The 22,865-nt window shown below is 48.7% G+C and overlaps 8 protein-coding genes across 12 annotated transcripts; 5 read left to right on the forward strand and 3 right to left on the reverse strand.

The window, feature by feature from the left end:
* Positions 1 to 682: 682 nt before the first annotated feature.
* On the forward strand, positions 683 to 3,186 carry FVEG_10346 (hypothetical protein). 2 transcript variants are annotated; one of them, XM_018899469.1, is made up of 2 exons: positions 683 to 2,736; positions 2,816 to 3,108. In XM_018899469.1, exons 1-2 carry the CDS (start codon positions 729 to 731, stop codon positions 2,851 to 2,853), a joined length of 2,046 nt encoding a protein of 681 aa, XP_018757539.1. In that variant the 5' UTR covers positions 683 to 728; the 3' UTR covers positions 2,854 to 3,108. The 2 variants fall into 2 exon arrangements, with proteins under 2 accessions (XP_018757539.1, XP_018757538.1); XM_018899468.1 differs by having other exon boundaries at positions 683 to 3,186.
* Positions 3,187 to 4,468: 1,282 nt separating this feature from the next.
* On the forward strand, positions 4,469 to 6,583 carry FVEG_10345 (hypothetical protein). Of its 2 annotated transcripts, XM_018899467.1 has the most exons (4): positions 4,542 to 4,924; positions 5,027 to 5,242; positions 5,350 to 5,705; positions 5,758 to 6,543. In XM_018899467.1, the coding sequence occupies exons 2-4, from the start codon at positions 5,042 to 5,044 to the stop codon at positions 6,344 to 6,346; spliced, it is 1,146 nt and encodes a 381-aa protein (XP_018757537.1). In that variant the 5' UTR covers positions 4,542 to 4,924; positions 5,027 to 5,041; the 3' UTR covers positions 6,347 to 6,543. The 2 variants fall into 2 exon arrangements, with proteins under 2 accessions (XP_018757536.1, XP_018757537.1); XM_018899466.1 differs by having other exon boundaries at positions 4,469 to 5,242; positions 5,758 to 6,583.
* A 565-nt stretch (positions 6,584 to 7,148) lies between these two features.
* On the forward strand, positions 7,149 to 8,518 carry FVEG_10344 (glutathione S-transferase; the record flags this gene model as incomplete). Of its 3 annotated transcripts, XM_018899465.1 has the most annotated exons (3): positions 7,198 to 7,247; positions 7,304 to 8,083; positions 8,144 to 8,517. In XM_018899465.1, the coding sequence occupies exons 2-3, from the start codon at positions 7,493 to 7,495 to the stop codon at positions 8,336 to 8,338; spliced, it is 786 nt and encodes a 261-aa protein (XP_018757535.1). In that variant the 5' UTR covers positions 7,198 to 7,247; positions 7,304 to 7,492. The 3 variants fall into 3 exon arrangements, with proteins under 3 accessions (XP_018757534.1, XP_018757535.1, XP_018757533.1); XM_018899464.1 differs by having other exon boundaries at positions 7,149 to 8,083; positions 8,144 to 8,518; XM_018899463.1 differs by having other exon boundaries at positions 7,304 to 8,338.
* Positions 8,519 to 8,536: 18 nt separating this feature from the next.
* Positions 8,537 to 11,511, reverse strand: FVEG_10343 (hypothetical protein; the record flags this gene model as incomplete). Its single annotated transcript, XM_018899462.1, has 2 exons — positions 8,537 to 9,147; positions 9,198 to 11,511. 2 exons carry the CDS (start codon positions 11,509 to 11,511, stop codon positions 8,537 to 8,539), a joined length of 2,925 nt encoding a protein of 974 aa, XP_018757532.1.
* A 777-nt stretch (positions 11,512 to 12,288) lies between these two features.
* On the reverse strand, positions 12,289 to 13,743 carry FVEG_10342 (hypothetical protein; the record flags this gene model as incomplete). Its single annotated transcript, XM_018899461.1, has 1 exon — positions 12,289 to 13,743. The coding sequence occupies one exon, from the start codon at positions 13,741 to 13,743 to the stop codon at positions 12,289 to 12,291; it is 1,455 nt and encodes a 484-aa protein (XP_018757531.1).
* A 616-nt stretch (positions 13,744 to 14,359) lies between these two features.
* FVEG_16786 (uracil phosphoribosyltransferase) lies at positions 14,360 to 15,624 on the forward strand. The gene is made up of 3 exons (XM_018906018.1): positions 14,360 to 14,920; positions 14,973 to 15,072; positions 15,122 to 15,624. The coding sequence occupies exons 1-3, from the start codon at positions 14,741 to 14,743 to the stop codon at positions 15,526 to 15,528; spliced, it is 687 nt and encodes a 228-aa protein (XP_018757530.1). The 5' UTR covers positions 14,360 to 14,740; the 3' UTR covers positions 15,529 to 15,624.
* FVEG_10341 (DNA ligase 4) lies at positions 15,549 to 18,623 on the reverse strand (the record flags this gene model as incomplete). The annotated part of the gene is made up of 2 exons (XM_018899460.1): positions 15,549 to 18,486; positions 18,541 to 18,623. The coding sequence occupies 2 exons, from the start codon at positions 18,621 to 18,623 to the stop codon at positions 15,615 to 15,617; spliced, it is 2,955 nt and encodes a 984-aa protein (XP_018757529.1). The 3' UTR covers positions 15,549 to 15,614.
* A 1,661-nt stretch (positions 18,624 to 20,284) lies between these two features.
* Positions 20,285 to 22,833, forward strand: FVEG_10340 (hypothetical protein). Its single transcript, XM_018899459.1, has 2 exons — positions 20,285 to 22,078; positions 22,303 to 22,833. Exons 1-2 carry the CDS (start codon positions 20,415 to 20,417, stop codon positions 22,460 to 22,462), a joined length of 1,824 nt encoding a protein of 607 aa, XP_018757528.1. The 5' UTR covers positions 20,285 to 20,414; the 3' UTR covers positions 22,463 to 22,833.
* Positions 22,834 to 22,865: the final 32 nt, after the last annotated feature.

Genomic DNA, 22,865 nt, shown 5'->3' on the forward strand with positions numbered 1-22,865 from the left:
AACATAACAAAACGCATGTGAACTTCCAGATCATAAGCGCTTATACGGCGATCTGAACAACATAAAAGCGATGGCCGGATTAATGATTCCACCAGATACCCTTTCTCGAAGAGTTTCTTCAAGACAAGATCCAATCATCACTAGATTCTAGGATGTGCCCCAGATTGGGAAACCTTCTCAAACGTGCTCATTCCGTGCCAAGACCACAGGCATTCCCAGCTCAACGGTCTCGATCACTATAAACGAGCCTATCAGGCCATTGATGACAGACACTTACACTTAAGAGAGCATGCATTTGTTGGCTAAAGAGCGGGATGGTGGCATTAAATCTGAGTTAATTTTATGCTTATCGTGACTACCTGCAGAAGCAGACACAACCAACATGAACATTGTCGATCTTTTTCAAGATCAACAAACTTTAGGTCAAGAGTTTAGTTATTCCAAGCATATGAAAGAGCTGCCCTTTCATTAAACCTTGATTCATCCTGACTTTGTGCTTCTTTAGAGTTGAACCTTGAGCATCATAGTTACCCCAGCCAGTTCACAGAAACCAGATCTAGATCATTTATCCCCCCTCCACTTCAAATTGAGTAAGATAGACCCCTAGTCAAGACAAAACTTGCTCACCGTGGCGTGTTATCACCCCAGCTGACATCTACTCGCAAAGACTTAAGATTCTCGATGCCCACCTCTGTGTACCCAAATTGAAGGATCACATCCCAACAACTATGGCTCAATCAAAGCGAGTGGCTCTTGCAGCCCTCCTAACACTATGTGCCACTGGCGTCCAAGCCGATGGTACAGGCCTCATTGGCTGGGGAAAGACAATGTATAACCCAACATGCTCCTTCGCCTGTCGACAAGTTATCCGAAAACAACAACTCTCCTGTACTCCTACCGAGTCGACCGAGAATCATGGGACAGCACATAATCCCGTCACGACACCGCCCGATTGTTTTGTGGAAGACCATGTCTTTCTTAAGACTATGGCTCTTTGCATAGACACGTACTGTCCCCTCGCAGGGAATCCTTCCATGAGCCTGATTGAAGACTATTGGGCATCACATCTTGGAACAGGAACCATTGGAAAATACGATTATGTTCCGGTCATGTCGTATGAAGATGCTTTGGCTGCGGCCAGGGATGACGAATCTATGGCTTCCCATAGCACAAATTCGACGTCCGATCACAAGAGCGGTAGCCATCATAAGAGGACTGCTCTTTTCCCGCGCCATGGTGGCCACGATACATCTTCCCATGAAGGCCTAGTAACCTTCAATGTGTCAAGTCCCTTGCCCATTACCGCTGGCGGAACAGAGCCCCTCAACGAGACCAGCTTCATCGGTCCTGAGGATTGGCAACTCCAGTATAACTATCTCTACGACTTTGAGGCCAATGAGGCTGGCCATACAACGATTACTCTTACCATCACTCTCGTGGCCATCTTCCTCCCAGCGATCCTCTCACTGTTGAGATTCATACCCTGCCTGACTGAGAGTCGAGGATGGGCTTACTGGCAATCATTTCTGGTTGTCCCAGCAGCGTTTGGTAAGCGACATCGTGAGCCAACTATCGCCGGCAACGTTCCCAACAGGGGACAGGCACTCTACATCGCCTTGATCAGCACTCTCAACATCCTGCTCTGGCTCGGACCATATACGGTCCATCAACCTCAGGCTGGCTTTGCCTCCCTCAAAATGCAGACAATCAGCGCCGTGGGCAACCGCGCAGGTGACATGGCAATGGGTAACGTCGTGGTGTTGTTCCTATTTTCAGCTCGCAACAATATTCTTCTTTATTTCACGGATTGGAGCCATAGTACGTATCTCCTGCTGCATAGATGGCTTGGATACTGGGCTATCTTCCATACGATCGTTCACTCTGCCATGCTTCTCGCAAACTACGTCATTCAAGGCACCTATGAAGAAGAGCTGATACGCGAGTACTGGATCTGGGGTATTGTGGGAACAGTGGCAGCTTGTGCGATATTACCCTGCTCACTGCTGCCAGTCAGGCAGAAGATGTACGAGTTCTTCCTTGGATCGCACATAATCTTAGCCCTGCTCTTCATTATTGGATACTACTACCATATTTGGTATCTTTATGAGTACAATTGGGGCTACGAGATCTTTGCATTCGTGGCTGGAGGTATTTGGGGTCTCGAACATGTCGTTCGACTAGTTCGCATGGCTCGGCAAGGTAACCGAAAGGCAACCATCTCGACCATTTCAGATGTTGACGGAGAGTACATCCGAATCGAGATTGATGGAAAGCCTCTGGAGGGTGGTGTTGCGTATCTTGCTTTCCCTACACTTTCGTGGCGTTTCTGGGAGACTCACCCCTTTTCCGTCGCACATTCTGGCTCATTGACTAGTGAGAACAGCCACCAGCCATCTACAGCTGGTGCCAAAGAAGAAAGTGTGACAGTCTCACCTAGTTCTGAGACAGATGCTGAAAAGGCTGTTAATATCAATCAGAACACTTCAGTTGCGCTAGCAACTGAGGGGAGATCTACTGTCTTCTATGCTCGGGTCCGAACGGGCATGACCAAAAAGCTCGCCTCACGGGTATCTGGCCAACAATCTGAAGCACTTCAACTTCGGGTGATCGTCGAAGGACCCTACCATCATTCTGGCCATATCTCACCTCAACTCTCACACTGCAAAGATATTTTGGTTATTGCCGGAGGTATTGGCGTCACAGCCTGTCTCCCATATCTTCGACAGGGTGCTTCAGGTACAACAAAACTTTTCTGGTCGAGCCGCAAGGAAGGTCTCGTCACAGCCCTAACACCAGCTCTTGCTGATCTGCCAAGGAGTGTACAGGTCGAAACGGTTGTGGGGGAACGTTTGAGTCTTAGGGGCATCTTGACTCAAGAACTGATTGGAGCGCCAGATGATGGTGCGCTGGCGATTGTCATGTGTGGACCTCCCGTTATGGCTGATGAAGTGCGTAGAGACATTGTTGAAATTGTGAGGAGCAACGCCTTATGCCGCGCCTATGTGTTCTTAGATGAGGCCTATTCTTGGTAGTTTTGGTGGTGGTATGTCACTCAATGAAACAATCAAGATGACGATCTGCCCACTTCACGTAACGTGCACACTAAGCGATCTTGGATTAGAAGTGTTCATCACTATAAGACTAGATGTCTTGTGTAAATCGATCTTCATTTCATCATTTGCCATGCTGTCAATATGTATCAGGCCCAAGCTGGCGGGACTCAGCTAGACTAGCCGTTATGAGAAACGCGGACCGAGCGGATATATCTACTTGAACTCTATTCAGAGACGTTCTCGTTTCAAGATGAACTTCTAGATCAAGCTAGATTATTTTGTGTTGCACTGACCTGTTTTGACGTAAACGCCAATTTCGGCATCGATAGTTGGAAACCTTGAGTTGCACATAGTCTAGTATGAGTGTGCTCTATAAAAGTTCCTCAGACCATCACCGTAAGCTATCGGTGGGTGAATTTCCCATGTGGGATACTCTCGTAATCAGCATCGTATGCTGACTACTCGACTGAAGAGGCCAGTAATTCCATTTAATTGGTTCTGCGGTCAGCAAGGTCACGTTGACCCGAGCGAATAATTGGCAAATACCAAGAGCTAGATATGCCAGGTTCAGGCCCAGGTCCAGAGGCAGAGTTCTCACGTTTTACCCCTGGCAGCTGCAGCTGCATCCTTGACATCCGCTGACTTGAAGCTTGGCCCTGCAGAGAAGGACAATACTACGACTACGTAAGGTAGGTAGGTAGGTGATGGTTTTGACGTGCGGTGGCGTTAGTAACAGCGCTCTGGAACCTCGTGTATATGAGACCACCTGCCTAATGTGTATATTTCTTTATCATAATTAGGTATCCGTGGCGTTGAATAGGTCATAAGGCTTTGGGCCCTAGTGATCAGAAAGACCACATGGCATCAAAGTATGTACTGCATGTCTGTTCTCAAGTGTGAGTGTGTGACACAACTTGACATGGCATGCAGACTGATTGATTGATAGTGAGGGAACCGGTTAGAGTTCCCCGATAGTTAGACGTTGGATCTACAATTAACCGACAATACATTCATACATATCTACATACATAAAAAGCAAACAACAGAATTTTTTCTGATGTACATATAAGATCTGTGCTATATGCCCAACAGCTGTCAGAACGACAACCAATGATCCCAAGACCCAACGTAAAAAACGGACCGACCTCAACCAAACCTGCTGAGCCAGCTGCGAAACAAGTGCAGTTTCCAGTGCCCGTTGGTTCAGGCCCTGCCCTGGCCTTGCTACTCGGCTATGACATCCCAGCCTCTGATCGTTCAATGATAATCGACCCGACTGTTTGAGGTAACTAAAAAGCCTCGGCTGCTCTGTGGATCTGCATCTGCTCCGCCCGGAAGCCAAACCTCGAATAGCCTAAGGCCCTAGAGCCCCCCTCAGCCCCAGCGTTAGCCCCGGCAGCTTGGTCCAGAGCAGTAATTCAATGTCAAAATCCGTGGGTTTCCCCCGAAGCCCGGACGCCATTTCCATTTCTTTAGTGCCTTGTCTAGCCTGCCTCTCACTGAGAGTCTGAGAGAAGCCCTTAGGCCCCTTGCTCTGGAGATTTTTTTTTTCTTTCTTCAAGCCGCTAAACTAGGGTCCCCTGGCTCTTGCATTCGACCACTGACGATGGCGTCTTCTAGCGTAAGCCCTCCCATTCTCTTCTGTAAGCCATTAGCCATCACCAGGAACCCGCCGTCACGCGAGGCCGTAGGCTCGCAAGCAAGGTACGGTATAATCCACTCTTGGGGTCTTGGCTTGGGTTCTTGGGCTTGACGACGAGGATCTCAAGGGTGTCAACTTGCCCTTTACGGTTCCATGCGTGGAGGCGGGTCGACGCGGAGGCGAACGGCGAACCGTCCCTCTCTTCTCTGTATCAGCTCACTAGAGTAAGGTAGGTAGTTATAATCATGCTCCCTCTTCTTCTGACACCCGCTGCCGCGGGCCTCTCTCTTCTCGATCGTTTTGTGCATTTGATTTGATCTCACGATACCAGTGACTCACTGACAATATGCGCAATCCACCGCCAGAGGTGATGGCCTCATGGCCCCCGCCAAACTATGTCAACCCTGTTCACCGTGGGCCTACACTGCTCATTGTCGAGGTCACTATCATGTCTGTGGCCATTCTGACACTCATGGCCCGTTTGTACGTCCGCATATTCAAGGTCAACAAGCATGGACTCGACGACTGGCTGATGCTGGCTGCCATGGTAAATATCCCTCCCAACCCAACCCAACCCAACCCAACCCAACCCAGCCTCGGCTGCATGTGCAACCTGCGATGATCATCTCCAATGCTGACTTGTGGGACTTCCAGGTGTTTGGTATTGGTGTCACTGTCTGTGTCATTCTTGCAGCTCAGCTCTACGGCTGGAATATCCATGTCTGGGATCTCAAGAAGTCTCAGGCGGAAAATGGTCGAAAGGTTTCACTCGCTGCTCAGACACTCTTTCTATTTTCCTCGGGCCTGGCAAAGAACTCTATCCTCGTCTCGTATCTCCGTATTGCTCCGGCCAAATCTTGGCTTCGTCGTTTGACTTATGCCTCACTGATTCTTGTCACCTCACTCATCTTCATTTTCCTTATTGTACTTTGGACACAATGCAACCCAACCTCTGCATACTGGAAGCTGGACGGAGGTGATAGTTGCCGTCCCGAAGGACCTAGTGTACTGTAAGTCACCATTTCGAGTTGTTCCTGATAATCACTAACGATATATCTATAGGAGCCAAGCCATTACCACTGTCATCACTGATCTCCTTGTCTGCGCCCTCCCTCTACAAACGCTCTTTCACCTAAAACTACCTTTCTCCCAACGAATGGCCCTCATTGTCGTCTTCTCTCTCGGCCTCATCGTCGTCTTCGCAGCTTCTATGCGCGCATACTACACCCATTATGTTACCGATGAAACCTACGATGTCACCTGGCAGGGCTTCCACCTTTGGATCTGGACAGCCGTAGAAGCCAACCTTGGAGTTATCTGCGGCAGCATACCGGCACTTCGACCCCTATTCCGAAACATGTTCCGATCTAAGAGCAGCAGCTACTACAACAAGACGAACTCTCACGCTTACCCACCCGGCACAGCTCCAGGAGTTGTCACAGTCGTCACCAGCCCCAAGAAGAACTCCCGAAACTGGGCCGATAGTTTACAACGAAGCTCGAAAGGAGTCAGGATACAAGACGACCATATCGATATCGAAGGGGGATACAACGATGCTAGACGACAAAAGAGCTCAGATAGTGGAGCGTCGTCACTCGAGATGGACACGTGGCCACCAAGACCACAACCTAGATCTTGGCCTACAAATTGACGAGGCATGATAATTTGATATAGTTTGGCGTTCTTGAACTTTGGGTGGGATTTGGATAAGCTTTACGAAGCTGGAATGGGCATCACGGATGAAGAAAGGTCTAGGCATCAAAAAAAGGATTCAAACAGAACTTTGCTATACTTACTTAGCACGACATGATTAAACACTTTTCGTTTTGCCCAACTATTGATCCCCATTGCAAAGCTGAACGACATCTTCTTCTCCCGCCGAGTGTAGAGAAGACGGGTCTGGCCATGACGAAAAGGCAACTTCTTCTGGAACTCGGCGATATACTTGTCTTAGTAGCCAATTGACATTCCACGACCACGTGAGTTTCCATTAGCTCAAAGTCAAATTACATGGGTAAAGCTTGATCGTATTAGACCTCATGCCCCCGAATGCCAAGAGATCGGAGATTTTGTCGTCCTTGTAGCGAGCGATGGGGTCATCTAGGGGAGGAAAGAAAACTCAAGACCTTAACCCTAAGTGATAAAAATCTCCAGGTAAATTTAGCCTAAGCTTAGGGGAGTCTTTACTTAGTTTATTTTGACGCCCTATATCAAGGTTCGGTGTTTTCTTGCCCCCGAGGGGTTATCTCGTGAAGACAGCCTAGGTTAGGTATTTATTCCCGGTTATGCCCTCATCATCAGGAACACGCGATCAAGTGATTGAGCGCTGCGAATAGGCAAAAAGATACTTGCATGTGAACCAAAAAGTGACATCAAAACTACTGACGTTTTGGACATGATCTCCTGTTCTCCGACCCCGCCTATTCCATTCAACCCCACTCCGACGGCCCCATGCCGTCCGGCTTCAGCTCCGGATCCTCCATCGGCCGAGTACCTATGACACAATGCGAATGGGCAGTGAGTAAAGTATCAGCAGAGGAGCTAGAAAGGAGGTATAACTCCAATTGTGAGAGACCATTAAAATAATGCTTACATCATCTTGACACAGAGAGTTGATTATTGAGAGGATGGACCCCCACTCCTCCGCAGCCGATCCCGCATCCGCTCCGACGCAGGTGAGCTGAACTGAGCTTCCTTCTAAGACCGTCGTATTTTAACATAATTTCTCTGATAACTCCAACTCTCCTCACTTTCATCTTCCAACTCTCACATCAACACCTAAATAAGCATCATCACCATGTCTCAGCCAGATCCCAAGCGCGTCAAAACTGATGACGATGCTCCCTATGAGCTCATCTACTGGCCAGTCATTCCTGGTCGTGGCGAATTCGTCCGCCTCGTGTTCGAAGAAGCTGGTGTTCCTTACTCAGACGTTGCGCAAAACATAGAGAAGGGCATGAATACAGTCAAAAGCCTTACTTCTACAGACAACATCGGCGATGAGCACAACCCACCTGCTCTAGCTCCCCCAGCTCTCAAGCACGGCGATCTTCTCATTTCTCAGACGCCCAATATTCTTCTATACGTCGCTCCAAGGGTCGGTCTAGCTCCCAAAGAAGGAAACGGCGTGTATCATCTCAATGAGATTGTTTTGACGATCCTGGATGGTCTTGTAAATGAACTCCATGATACTCATCACCCTATCGCCATCAGTCTCTACTACGAGGACCAGAAGGAGGAGTCCAAGAAAAAGTCCCAATATTTCATCAAGGAGCGCCTCCCCAAGTATTTCAAGTACATGCAGCGAGTGCTTGATGCCAAAACCAGTGGTGAGGGGCCATGGCTATATGGCGACAGCTTGACCTATGCAGACCTCGTCCTTTTCCAGGTGAGTGACACTTACAAAATGTCCATCAAGTCCTTCTTTGACTCACTGAAAACCCACCAGGCTGTTGATGGCACCAAGTTTGCCTTCCCTAAGTCCACTGAGGCTTTGAAGAAGTCAGGTGAATACGATGGCGTTTTCAGGTTGTATGACGCTGTCAAGGAGAGGCCCAATATCAGCAAGTACCTTCAGAGTGACAGGCGCAGGAAGTACTCAGAGGGAATCTGGCGATATTACCCTGAGTTGGAAGAGGAATAGGCAAAGGTCAAATATTCACTCGTCAGACCGAAAAGTGCTAATATCACAATCACGCCGAGGAAGTCTAAAATAATATCATGTTCCTTTATTGCCTAAAGAAACTCCAGAATGCTCCATATAATATCCAAGTTGCCCGTTCCATTTTGCCCGCCCAAACCGTGTATAGTATGATTTCCCAGTTCATAGTGTATTCATAAATCATGAACGATGTCCGTAGTATCCTGTATCAATGCTGTCATGCCTGACTTGGATATTATCTTTTCTCCGCTGCGACATCGAAGGATCAACGCCCAGCATATGATCATCCCATTCCACAGCTGGCCTCTTCTCACGCGTTCGCGTCGTCAGCTCACCATACAAATATGTTCCTCCTAATTCTCGAATACGCTGCTTACGCTCCTCCCCGTCCATGTCCGCCATGCCGCTAAAGTGATCTACCATATTGCTCTCGCTCACGTAATACATAGCTCCAGCGATCGAGCGAGGATCTACCGGCATATCAGGCCAGCGGACAATGAAGCTGAGGAGTATGGTGATTGCCATCAGAGCCAAAATGCCAACAGAAAGTCGTGCGCAGATATCGTGTGAGACTCGCACCTGCGATAACGAGTAAGGGATGTTGGCAAGAAGAATGGGCATGAACTCGGAGAAAATGGCCATTAGAGCGACCAGGCCAGGAAATATTTGTCCATGCTTGACGGCAGACCAGAAACCAGAGAAAGGGTTCGTGGGCCTCGTGAGCAAGACTGAGTTGGATGCTGCCTGGGGACCATGCGACATGACCTGATAAGGCACAACCATAGCGATAGCTTCATAGAATTAGCCTAAGGCTCGAGAGTAATATGTCAGGGAAACTTACTGATGAAGAAGGCAGTCCAGCTGAAGGATATGATAACACCGAAAGCAGCGAACAAGAACCGGACACCAAAAGTCTGGCTATTCATGAAGTTCTTGAAGGAAGATGACTTATCAAGTGTAAGATGGTAGTATAGGAGAAACACCATCAACCCAAGCAGGAACAGAAGAAACACTAAACGCCACGCGAGGCCAAGCATGAGGAATGGGTTCCTTCGCCCCTTTCTGACTGCCTGCGCGTCCACAGAGCTAGACTCTGATAACGGATGGTTATGCTGAAGGTTCTCCCCAGCATCATCGTAGAGAACAATACCGTACTCAGCCTGGCCTGCACGGTTCTCAAAGAATCCAAAGCCGTATCGCTTCTCTGCCATCTCTTTTTCTATTCTTCGCTCAGAGTCTTGCTGCGGCCTGATATCTCTGTTTGAAGCCAGCGATGCAACTCCTGTAACACTCCAGGGATTTGCGTACACCCCAGTGTGGAAGTTTCGAAGGAAGAATAGTAGGCCGCAGAGTAGTAAGACCATCAGACCTAAAACTGCAAGGAGGATGCGTGACGATAATGGTGAGACGCCCAGGGCTGGAGCACAACCCTCATAAGCGTTGATTTTGCACTGACCGTGCAACTTGAAACCAACAGCTTCGACTGCCAGAGGTGTCAGAAGCGCCGAGAACAAAACGATCAGCATCGTAATGAAGGGCACAGGGTGGCCATCGATAAGACCATTGAAAGGCTCTACGATCCCTGCCCAGCCACCAAAGTGAAGATTCATCGACTCCGGTCCCATAGCACCGTCAACACGGTTCAAAGCGTGGAAGGGCTGAAAGAGTTGGGCGTTGTAGTCGATTACTCGCGCAGGAATCGAGAGCATGACAGCAAGAATGGGAGGAAGAAACTTTCCCAGGAAGTACGTTCCAGCATCGAGCTCATATACCGTAACCACAGTCTTGACTACTCCCCCGGTTGCTCCAGCTTCTGATGCATCATCAGTGCCAGTGGGAGCAATTGTGGTGGTCTTCTCGTATGTTTTCGTTTTCCCCTTAATTGTCGATATTATCGTTGAAGAATCTGTTCGTTCGGATGTTATCGTCTTGAGTTTGTCCGTTGACTTGGTAGATATGATTGTCGTAGGTGCAGCAGACTTGGTAATTGTTGCCAACGATGCGGCTTTAGTTGAGACGACTTGGTTAGTCGTGAGCAGTCCGCCAACTCCAGTCTCAACAATGTCGACCGTGGTCTCGAAAGCTTCGATCTCGCTGACAAATGTTTCGCCTTCCTGAGAAACAACTACCGCGACCGTCTCGATATCCTTGACCTTGGTGACATAGGTTGTCGGGTCCAGCTTCTCGACTTTCTTCACTGTGTGGTCGTCTTCGACGGTGACGACATCAATAACCGTGGGCTTCGCCTTTTCTGTCGGCTTGGGCTTGCCAATGGGCTTCTGGTCTGTGTAGACAGAGGTAATGGTGATTTTACCGTAAGAGACATAAGTACTAGCGGATGCTGTCGTCTCTCCCACACTTTCGTACTGAGTCGGGGCCTCCTCGGTGATGACATGCGACAGAGTCTTTGTCTCGCCATCCTCTACGATAGTGGTGTAAATAGTCTCTGTCCTATCCCCCTCCAGAGTAGACGTATATGTGGTCACCGCACCCGGAAGAGAGTAAGCCTGAGTAACCGTTATAGCCTCTGTGTAAGTGATAGTGCCAGGGGCAGCGGAGTCGGAGCCGGAGGGATAGACGACCGAGTAGCCCACGCTGATACTTGTGAAGACGGATTTTGTTGCTTCTCCCGGTCGGGTGGTGACGACCTCGGTGACGACCTTGGTTGGGATCACGGTATAGTCTACGCTCGTCATTGTCGTGCCATCCTTTACTGTCGTGGTAAGATCCCAGTGCGTACTGTACTCGGTGGTCTCGATCGTTGTGGTATACTTTCCGGTCGTGCCTGGTACAGTAACCACAGTAGACACGTCGCTCACGATATAAGTTGTTGCGAGTACTGTTTGCCTTGCAACTTCTGGAGTCATTGCCGCATCGTCTCGTGGAAGATTGGGGCTGTCATTGTTGCTTCTCTTGTGAATGATCTTTGCTGTTCCATCTGAGTTGGGCATTTCTATCAGTGCCCAGACGACCAGTCCCATGACAGCCAGGAGAAAGGCGATCTGGCCGATGATAAAGTACCATCTTAGAGCTGTAGGACGATAAAAGGTCCTTTTCTTGCCAGAGGGGAACTTCCCTGAATTGGTGTCCCACGATACATCGTCTGTGGCTTGAGGCTCGTAGCGCGCGTTGACGCCAGCCTGGTGAGAGTACATAGCGATGGTGACTCTGGAACCCTCCTTTGGGACAAGTCAGGAGTGGATAGACTATTGTCGAGACATGGAGGAAATAAGTCACTATTTACTGCGGAAATCAATCGAAAATGAATGGGAGGGAAAGACATTAAAGACTCCCACTTATTATCAAGGACAGCCCAGCTTCGAGATATTATATGCATATCTAAAAACAGACCAACAACACCTAGCACAGCCCAGTAGGACTCAAGGACCCCCAATGGTAATCGTTTACCGCTGCGAATACAAAACAGAGTGGCGCCCACCCAGGTATAGGGCTGAATCCCGTAGCAGGGGTTGGTCTTCTCTGGCCTTTACCATTGGCCTAGCTTGAGACAAAGCTGCAAAGCTAAGGATCGAGAACAAGGATGCGGCTGAGGTGAGCAGAATTGCCAAGCCAAGAATATCCACCAACTGCCGGACGAATGCTCCTCAATTGGGAGCCTTCTTTCATTGTCGTGACCATTGGCTGCAACTTCAATGTCGCGAATAGGATCATCAAGGAACTTGTTGTCGTCCGCGAGGCTGCAAGGGTTGTTGTGCTCTAGGGACCGTTGTCAGAGTTGCCTTCATGTCCACATCATCATAATGGCCGTACATAATCACTACCAAAGAAATGGTGGTATGAAATCCCAAGCCTATCCTCGGCTTCTTCTCGGAATAGCGGTAATTAATGGCCTCTTTCGCGTAGGGAATGCTCGCATCTCTAACGTGTGTCTGAAGGAACGGCCAACTGCATTTAGTCAGGTGTATTCCTCTCTATACTGTGCATAGCAATGTGCTATACCCATCGCTCCATCGCAATCCGCCCATGATAGCAATCATCAATACTAGAGCCGTCACAACACTGGCCGTACCATAAATCCAGGCACTTCGCCGCCTCAGAGTGCTAAGTTCAGCAACCCACGTCGAAATGGTCGTCAAACATCCACAGAAACCATCTTCCATGCCCTCCAGCACCTGGCAGCCGATGACTCCGCCAACCGGCACGTGTGCGAGATCCCACGACATACCCAATATCATAGTACCAAATACATTGGCAGTGAATGTTCCCAAAGGGAACGTTTTCATCTTCCCGTTGAGGTAAAGCGACAGGTAGAAGCGTAGTAGACAGCCCAATGGCCCAAAGATAAGCGCGAAGAGGGCTTGGCCACGCCAGGCATTATGTGGTGGGAATATGGCGAGAAGTACTGCACCAAGCCAGCAGCCCCAGCCAAGAAACACGCCCAAGGGATCAAGCACCCGTCGACTCAACGAGAAGGGAATCGATGGCGTAACACGCTCAAGACCAATAGCCAGGTGGGCACCTAGGAACAAGCCAGAAAGTGACAACGACACAGTGGTGATGATGACAGCCAGCATTGCCATGAAGGAATAGCCTCCATTGCGACTCGTCGGCGACTCTGACCACCCAGGCGTCTTTAGTTCATTAGACAAGGCCAAGAAGACGTCCTTGATGAAGCTTGAAAACGTCGTGAAACTTCCGCAGAAGCCCGTCGCCATTCCGATGTACAGAGGAATCGTCTTCTTGGTCGCAAGATGCGCTCGCTTTGCCGCGTCCAGGTCTACCTCCACCTGCTGACTTGAACCAGATCCGTTTGCTTCGTCTTTTTGCTTTTTCTTGGCCCGCTTGATAGCTTCGTCGTATGTTGGAGTTCCCCACTCGCTGCGGAAGAGCTTGCGATCCTCCGCCAGAAATCCCATCACAACACTTCCACCAAAATTGGCCCATAGCGTGTTGAATATAACGGGAGTGCCGCTATAGCGTGTCAACGCAGTCAATCCCAGACGCGCTAATACCCCAAGGATCGCGAAGAGCACGAGATACGAATGCGTGTAAAGGCTGGTGAGAAATTCTGATGTTTTCTTCTGCGCTGCCTCTTGTGGTATAGGCTCTGGTTCAACGGGGGTATCAGAGCGGACGAAGTTGGCGTGTCCTCGCGGCTGGCCTTGGGTAGGACATGGCGAGAGCTCTTGTAGCGGGGGAACAGGTTCTGTCTCATCGAGGTTGCTGTAATCTTGTGGAACGTCGTATGTACCGGAATCGTATCGCTCTACCCGCGTTGCCGATTGAGCTGTTGTTTTGGTGGTTTCGCCAGGGGTCTCCCTTTGAATCGGTTGCTGAGTTATGTCGCCGAGCTCAGCGTAGTCGTCTGGCGCATTGTAGGCTCCAGAACTCGATTGTCGCTTTCGAGTGACCGAATCGTCAGCCATGGTTTGATCGTCGCGTTGTAGTTAGGGTATTCGAACAATCAGTCACTTCAGGTCAGAAATCGCAACGTGCTATGGCGACGGAGTTTGTGGTAACAAGAGATTTTATTTGGATGGAAGAAGTTCTTGCTGTTGTGAAATTACGATGTCTAAGGTTTGATGATATACTTTGTGGCTAGATTCGTCGGATATGACGGCATTAGAGGGAAAGAAACATCCCGAGCTCTGCCCCAAGAGATGACTGGCGTTTTGATTTCCATATTGTGGAGGCGTTTTGCTGTGGAGTCTCTTGATTGTAGGTAGGTATGGAGAGGAGAGCAGAGAGCAAGGGTTATATATGAAAGAGATAACAAGAACAAGACACGGGTGATAGAGAAAACAGGGCCAGGAGGATAGATAGGTAGTTTGTATCTCGGCCAATGAGATCCGATTGATGCCTGAGCAAGTACTTGTTAACAACAAACATGAATATCTCAATGTTGAGTCCTCACCGCGTTTCAATGTAGCTCCTATCACTGACAGCGGTGAGCTCCGTCTTATCTTATCGCACCCCGCCCTCCTCCGAGCATTCCCCTGTAGCTTAAGCTCTAACCCCGCCGACATACGCTACCGCCCGCCTCGACTATCAATGATTGTCCTTGTGATCTCTCTTGGAACGACGATTGGGTCAGGTATCCAATCTCACCTAGTACCAACAGACTGATAAACAGGTACTGTACTGTAAAGCTAAGCACAGTTACAGGCACAGACAGATACAGTGCTCAACGTGTCTCCAAGTAAACACATTACACTGCCTGCCTGCCTGCTTGCTTGCTTGCTCTCGCTCACATACAAAACCCCCCTCCCTCTCCTTTTTCTTTCTGTTTCTTTCTCTCTTCTCCTTCTTCTCTCTCCTTGGCTTCGTCCCAGCATCTCATCTCGTCTTGTGATGCTTCATCGTCTCCTCGTAGATTCTTTACTTTTGTGAAATAATCCGTGCATTCGCCGTACTTGACTCATAATGCCTTCACTGCCTTCAAACGTTCATGTCTCCCAACACCCGTGTCTGCGGGCAAAGCTGAGCCAGCTTCGCTCAAAGACCAACAGTCCTAGAGACGTCAAATCACTGATTCATGAGATCTCTCTGATTGTCTCTTGTGAAGCTCTCGCCTCGTCTTTGGAAGCTACGGAAGGGACTCAGGTATGAAGCCCAATGGCATGGGTACTTTTGGAGCTTCACTAACCATGATCAGGATGAGACGCCTTTGGGCTTCCAGTTCACTTCCACAACAGTGCAACCAAGTACCATGTGTCTGGTTCCCATTCTGCGATCAGGCCTTGGAATGGTTGACGGTTAGTTCAGTCGCTGCTTCGCTCATACTGTCTAAACTGACCTCTCCAGCCGTGCAAACCATGCTCCCTGTCCCAGTTCCAGTTCATCATCTGGGCATGTACCGTGAGCCTTCAACTCTCGACCCAGTCGAGTACTACAACAATCTTCCCCAGCAAATCCCGGGTGACTCCTCCAGTAGCAATGCTAGTAGTCTTGCTATCTTGGTCGACCCTGTTATCGCGACCGGTGGAACCTGCGCCGCCGCTATCCAGACGCTCCGTGAATGGGGCGCAAAGAGAATCATTGTTCTCGCCGTAATTGGAGCTGACGAGGGTGTTCAGAGAGTCGCTGCCGAGTGGCCCGAGGGATGCGAGGTTTGGATTGCAGCAGTGGACAAGGAGTTGACCAAGGATGGTATGCTGAAACCTGGTGTGGGAGATGTTGGTGATAGGCTGTTCTTGACTATCGGCAAATGAGTGCACTTTACGGGCTTTTGGGCGTTGTATTCTCATTGCATTAACATATAGTTTAGATAGTATACATCATAAGTACCCCATATTCCTCAAGGAATCATAAACTGCTCCTCGTCAAGTAATGTGCTCTCATTCCAGCAATCGTCAATCCATTTTCCTGTCACTAATCTTGGTTGCACACGCCTTGAGCTCAGTTCTTTTCGTACCATATCAGCCGCCTCTCCCACTTGCATCAGGTCGTCGCCCTCGATCACCACATGTGTCACAGACAGATCATTGGTGTCATTTGTAACATTACCCCCACCGTACTTGACAAGGTGCTTTAGCCTCGAAATCTTGTTGTCGCCAGCTTCCACGGCATGAAACAGCACCACACAGCGTCGGAAGGTAAAGCTCCTTAATCGTCCCAAGTCGTTCCCATGCTCCTCAAGCTGTTGGAGAAATTCATCCTTGTCAAAATGCGTGCCGTCCTCAATCTTAGGGATGTCGTGCATTAGCTCTCTGAGTTCTTCGATGGAAAGATCCCGCGCGTAGCTGTCCCCAAACTGATCTGTGTTATCTTCTGCCGCTCCTTGTAATTCATCAGTAGCGTGAAACAGATGCGAAGGTTCAAATGGCAAAAGAAACGCCCCCAATTCCTGTTCGAGACAATCTCTTATCCATTTGGGGCGGATAATGTCAACGGCCCCTCCTTTAATGAGGCTCGCCACCTTCACCACCTTCTTGTCGGCTATCAGAACCATGTTTGTCCCTGGCACGGCTCGTTGTACGACTGTGCCGCCATTCTCCTTGATGATGGTTTCAAGCTGCGTCTTGGTCTTTTTGTAAGGCCGGAGCGCTTCTGAAAGCACGCAGAAGTCAAGTCCCTTGAAAAGGTCTGTCGTCGCTCCCTTGGACTCCGGTACAATTGCGTCCTCCCCAGCAATGATCAGCTCTCTCTTCACTCGCTTGGGGTTGCGCCGCTTCCTGTCCTCAACCGTCATCGCCTTCTCCTTTGACTCTTCGTCAACTCGCTCCTTCAACTCCTGGAACTCTTCAAGGGAGAGGGCCGTATCCCAAGTTCGGTCCAGTCGAAGTCTTCTGAATCGTGGGAATCTTAGTGTGAAGCCTCTAGCGAATTGATCTGAAGGTCCAACACTGGCTGCTTTCACAGAAACAACAACAGAGTCTTTAGGTCTGATCCAAACATCCGGTCTCTCATACTGTCTAAGCTCTCCTCCTCCAAGTTCGATGTACTTTGATGGCGGATTCTTCTGATCCCACTCAATCCATTTGCCTTCTGTTCGATGCCGAATTTCCGCATAGTCTTCTGCACGGAAACCGCCACCGACCTTGAAGAAACTGAAACACTTCTCGGGGTTGGCGCCAGCTTGGATATGATTTTGCGTAACACGCAGTCCACACAAGAAGCTTGATAGCATGCCACCTCGTTTCCCTGAACCGTAGTAGCCACCAATAATGACACAGTCGAGGGACTCGCCAAACTCGGACATGTATTCAGGCTTGACCTTAAGCCAGTCATCATTTCGACTATTGAGACGGTACATAGATCGCGGGTTCTTCAGCACAAGGCCTTCAGAAGCATTAGCGACAACCTCGCGGAGAAGAGGCTCAATTGCATCGGCACTCGTTGCCTTAGCGTAACTGTGAATTTCAAGTCGGCGATGAACAGGCTTGATAGCCTTTTCCAAAGCTCGATGTCGATCCCGTAGGGTATATTGGGTTAGAGGTTTGTTGTTCAGATAAAGGATATCAAAAGTGCGGAACAATGGCCTGTGGCCAGCTGAGTCTGTATCCGACTTATTCTTCTGTTCCGAAAGCGCAGCTGTTTTGAGGGTGCCAAAGGGCACTATCTTGTCGACACCCATATCCCAGGTGATCATTTCGCCGTCCAATATCAAGTTTTTCACTCCAGATGCAAATGCGTTTTTTAAATGTCTGGTTAGACTTGAGTTCTCGTCTTGAAGACCATCGCCGTAGAGATATGTGTAATCTTTGGCTTTCCGCGACCAAAAACAGAACCGTTTGCCGCCTGGGTGACTCTTGTCTTGGACCATATGGACTTGCATACGCTCACCGTCCAACTTTTCCTCAATCCAGAATTCGGGGTCTTGCTCGGTCGGTCGCAGAAGAGCGATCATTTTTTCAAATGATGAAGGCATCTGGAATTGTGCGAGTTGTGGTTGGAAACATTGCATTAAGGCAACGCCAGTTTCCTCCTGCTCAAGGCGGGTTTCTGGGTCATGCAGCTCCCAGCAAACACGTCTTAAACTTGATGACACACTAAATAGAGCGTCTCCGTCTGGATGCCACAAGTCAAGGAAAGTCTTCTCCGTGGCCCCAACTTTCATCTGTTTGAGGACGATCCGAATGAGCCACATGAGCTCTTCTGAATTCATACGATTGTAGAAGGTCTCAAAGACTCGCAGATTCTCTGCCTCCCCTATTGAAGCTGCGAGTTTGTCAAGCTGCTCATTGACTTCTGCAATGCTCATGTTCCCAACCTCGGTGCGCATTGGCCTCTTTGAGATGACTTCAAAACATCGTCCTGCAAAGTCACCCGCCAGGCGCGACGCAGTAGTCTGACCTGGTAGCTTCCAATGCAAGAGGTTGTAGCCATCTTCGGAATTTTTGTCGATTTTCATAAGCTTGACAAGCAACTTTCCAATTGTGTTTTCTTTGAGCCCATAAACTCCACGGTCACGGTCTTTGTCTGGCAGGATTAGGCGCAAAGCGGGATAGAAATCAGGACCAACTTCTTTGCGCCATCGAGTGATGAAGCGCTCAATAATGTGCCGACGCTGTTCATGAGGAGAAAGCTTATTCACACCACGGAAACCTTTTCTAGGGCCTGTGCCAGTGGCATTCTGCTTCTTGTTCTCATTGAGGGGGTTGAAGACTTCTCGAAACAGCTCCGAGAAGACGAGGGTCTTGGAGTGATTCTTTGGGCGATTCGGAAACCTTGCGCATGTTCAGTATGAGGATAGAATTGCTGACGGATTATGAATATCTCACTTTTCCTCAATCTCTTCGCGGGTCATGCCCACGATACCATATTGGATCTCGTCTTCACGCTGTGCCTCGTCAGTTTGCGACATGATGTTTTGTTTACTCTAGGTAGCTGTAAGCTGAAGCGGTTCCAAAGTAGCGATGTATGGAGAAGGCAGTCTCGAAACTGCGACGATGATTATGAAGAAATGTGCGATATATCATCGAAATTTGATGTGTGATGTTTCTTTCAAACAAAGAGAGGTGCCATTTTCTTTGTTCAACTGCTCAAGTCAAGTTAACATGGGCGTGAACTAAGTTATGGTCTGGGCAGGAGCGCTCCAACTGGGGCGTTGGCGGTTGCTGCCTGTAACTTCACCAGGCTACAGAGGCCATTGCGGGCCCAAGCTTACCTACCCTGTAATCTTCATTGTTGGATTGGATGCGTCTATCAAATTGATTACAAAAGATGAGATGGAATATTGAAGTGTGATTTGCTACGCTCTAGTAACGCCAAGTGTCTTTGTCGACTGATTTAGAAGGAGACGGACCACTGAAAGGTGCTTCACGATAGTTGAATGGTGATACTGGAACTGGCATAGGGATTTTGTGGTTGTGAAATACGACGTTGGCCCTTGTACTATAATATCAAGAGACACGACGTTGAGTACCTTAGTATATTTTACAGAATGCTATCCACTGTTTGATGACAATACATGAAGAGAGCTACTCAGAGAAGTCCAATAAGAAGGCGGTAAGTTATTAATGTGTTTCCATGATACTGAAATAAAAGGGAAAAGGCTTGTAAATCTCTTGTGAGAGCTATAAGTTTGGAAGCTTCTGACTTACGTTTCAGAAATTTTGCTAACTTTCGTTTCGTTGACCTCCTAAAAAGTGCTCTATTGTCAACATCGAATTTTGGCTGTGAAGCTAAGATCGTGACCTATTGGTGCAGTGCTACTGGCTGCTTCTCCCAAACCTTGCACTTCGTAAATAAATTGCGTCAAGAAATAATTCGGTGGTCCTTGCTGTCTTTTGAAACCGTTGTATCTGCAGACTATCGTTTCGGGTCTCTTAGAGACTCATGATCAATCATTTCCATGGGACACGAATGGATAAAATGACGCCGGATTCAACTTTTGATTAATTCTGTGTTGTTCTATGCCGAGACGGAAAAATGTGGATAAGAAGCTTGTTGCTAAAGCTTGGCCTTGGAGTATGAGACTGCTCATCGGCGATTGGCGTGGAGATTCATCGTGAAAGACCCCAGGACGTCATGATGGACGATGGCATTCCTCTGGGGGCAAGAAAACAGCGAACCTTACATCAGGGTATCAAAATAAACTCAACAAAAGGTATCCTAAGCTTAGTAAGAATATACAGAATATGAATGAGTTTACCTAAGTCTTTTTGTCATCTAGGATCAAGGTCCTGTGTTTTCTTTCCTCCTCTAGGCATTCTTCGATGGACCAGGGACGGGTAATCGGCTTCAGCCCATCAGAGTCTGGGCCTTTGGAACACACTAATAAAAGGTCGACAGTGGCTACGATATACGAGTTGAATGGTTGAATGCTCCGGGCTATTGAGAAACAACCCCCTACCCCCCTAAACTGACCACTGAAATCGGTGCTGACGGGCTGAGCTTCCCCTGCATCACGACGCCGCGGCGCATTCCATGAGGAATCGAGCACCCTTGAATTTATTTTTATGCGAGTCTTAGGTAACTCGAACTGGACCTGATCCTTTCCTTTTCATTCCATTTCTCTCAGCTGAGCTGGTAGGCTTTCTACAGCTTTACAAGTTACTTTTATTCTACGCGCTCCTTCGTCTGGCTGCAATACATATAGTACTCTACTTATTTCTCGGCTCTGCCTTTCGCAGGGCATCTTCCCGCCCATCCAATGACAACATCACGAGACTTCGCTGTCCCAGCGGAGGGCGATAATGCAATGCAGCCTCAGGACGACATAGAGCAGAGCAGTCGCCAGAGCCATTCTTCCAACACCAACGTATCTGACGAGAAGGATCAGCATGTCCGCTACAACCTCACCCTCAACACACAGAACCTCTCACCGCCCAAGGCTGAGCCTATGCGGCCAGTGCGTTCCGACACAGAGGCCCATCGCGAAATGACATTTTCGCCCTCGATATTGCGACGCCGGATGACTCGCGCCCCAACGTTCAAGACGGTGGAGGATTATGATGAATTCGACACTGCCTTTGGCGATCGCCCTGGTTGGCAGCCTGGCTCCGAGCCTGGCTATGACCCAAAACTTCCCGATGGAGGTCATGCTTCGATGCCTGCACTTCAAGCACCCTGTGAGATTTCTGTAATCGACTTTTCGCAAGATAAAATGGTTAAGCGTCACTTCGATAATGTGAATTTCATCGACTTCCTTGACCAGCCAAAAGAAGAATGGGCCAAATGCCGATGGATCAACGTCAATGGACTCAGTTGGGATGTTATTCAGGCGATTGGCAACAAGAAGGGTCTTCACAAGCTTGCTCTGGAGGACATGATGCAGATTAGGAACCGGACAAAGGCTGATTGGTATCCCAACCACGCTTTCATCGTCATGACCCTGCAGAAGCTTGTCCACCTGGTAGACGATGAAGATGACACAACTAGCACGAGCAGTACATACTCTAGCAAGACGCTCGGCGCTTTGAGAGGCTCAGTAAGGCAGCTTTGGAAGACTCGCAGAGCGGTCGACCCCGAGAAGGACTTTGAGACCTCATTACGGCCACAGGACCCTATTACGGCAGACCTTCAAGAGACGGGCATGATAAGGACATTGCAGCGTTATCACGCCTCGGGAAATGAAGCGCGCACAGAATTTATGGAGAGTCATTCATCCCTGACGCCATATCAAATGGCAGTGTCGGCGGAGCAGGTCTCTATATTTCTAACATCAGATAACACGGTCATCTCTTTCTTCGAGGTCTCGGCGGGAGATATCGAGCGGCCCATTGTGACCCGTCTGAGTACCCCGGGCACTATTCTTCGCGAGTCCAATGACGCTTCCTTGTTATGTCAGGGCATTATCGACGCCATCATCGACCTCGCCATACCTTTGACGTCTATTTACACAGACATTATTGCCGATATTGAGTTGGATGTACTCACCTCACCGAGTATCAGTCAAAGTAAAAAGCTGTATATATGCATCAGTGAGATCAACAAGATGCTGAGCTTCCTCAACCCTATTGACAACTTGGTTAATGTCCTGCGGGACCACAAGACGCATATGACCCACGACCAAGCCATGCAGGCACTGGAGAACCCTTCAACTGGTGTTATTGTCACTCCAATGACCCATACATACCTAGGCGATGTGCTCGATCACTGCATTATGATAACCGAAGCTTTACAGCAGCTCAAACAATCATCCGACAACCTCATCAACCTGATTTTCAACACCATATCAGCCCACCAGAACGAATCGATGAAGCAGCTTACGACTGTGACCATCATTTTCCTTCCTTTGACGTTCATAACAGGATTTTTCGGGCAGAACTTTGCGGAAGAGGGTTTCCCCGAAATCCACCATGGTATTTGGTATTTGTAAGTATTCATTTCACACAATGTTCAGGGGAGACGAGAAACTTGGCTCTATCCTGATGACTTGAAGTCAATCTGGGGTAATTGAGTTCGCCCTGAGACTAGTTATTCTGGCGCTTTGGTCAAGAGTTAGAGGTTTTTCTGCTCTCTGGCGCCTTTTCCCCTTGGGCCGGGCTGTTTACAGCCCAATGCTTCTGAAGTGATACACAATACTAACAACATTGTAGCTGGGCCTGCGCCGTTCCGACTGTTGTAGCAACCATCTTGATTCTCATGAGAGAGATGATTTACAACTGGCTGGTGCGAGCCGTACAAAGAAGACATATCCTTACACTTAGGAAAAAGAAGAAGAGGTCCAAGCAGCAAAAGATCAAGCTTAAGGTGTGACGAATACGCTGCGGGCAGGTAAGAATACTCAAGGCCTCAATTCCAAACGATAAAAAGGCTGGTGGAAATTTGGCATAAGCTCAGGAAGCTTTTTGACAGGCTTGTTTTTGGCGGTTTGTTATGAGGCCCGATATGCTTTTCCTCTCCAAGGGCCGCTCATGAGTTTGAATGGTGGGAATATTTGCATTAGTGATACCCAAGTATTGGCAAAGGAGTGGACATGATTTATTTGCAAGTGGCAGCGATTTTGAGTATAGCATTTATGAAGACCTTTGCCAAGCACACCGGCCCCTTACAGAAGGGGTCAAAAACCTGAGAACAAAGCAAGCTATAATGAAGTTACCTAGATAAATCTAAAGCACCAGACAAACATGTGTTCTTGACTGAAATCTTTATAGTCCCT

This window comes from Fusarium verticillioides, chromosome 9, assembly GCF_000149555.1.
Source record: "Fusarium verticillioides 7600 chromosome 9, whole genome shotgun sequence".
Classification (NCBI taxonomy): domain Eukaryota; kingdom Fungi; phylum Ascomycota; class Sordariomycetes; order Hypocreales; family Nectriaceae; genus Fusarium; species Fusarium verticillioides.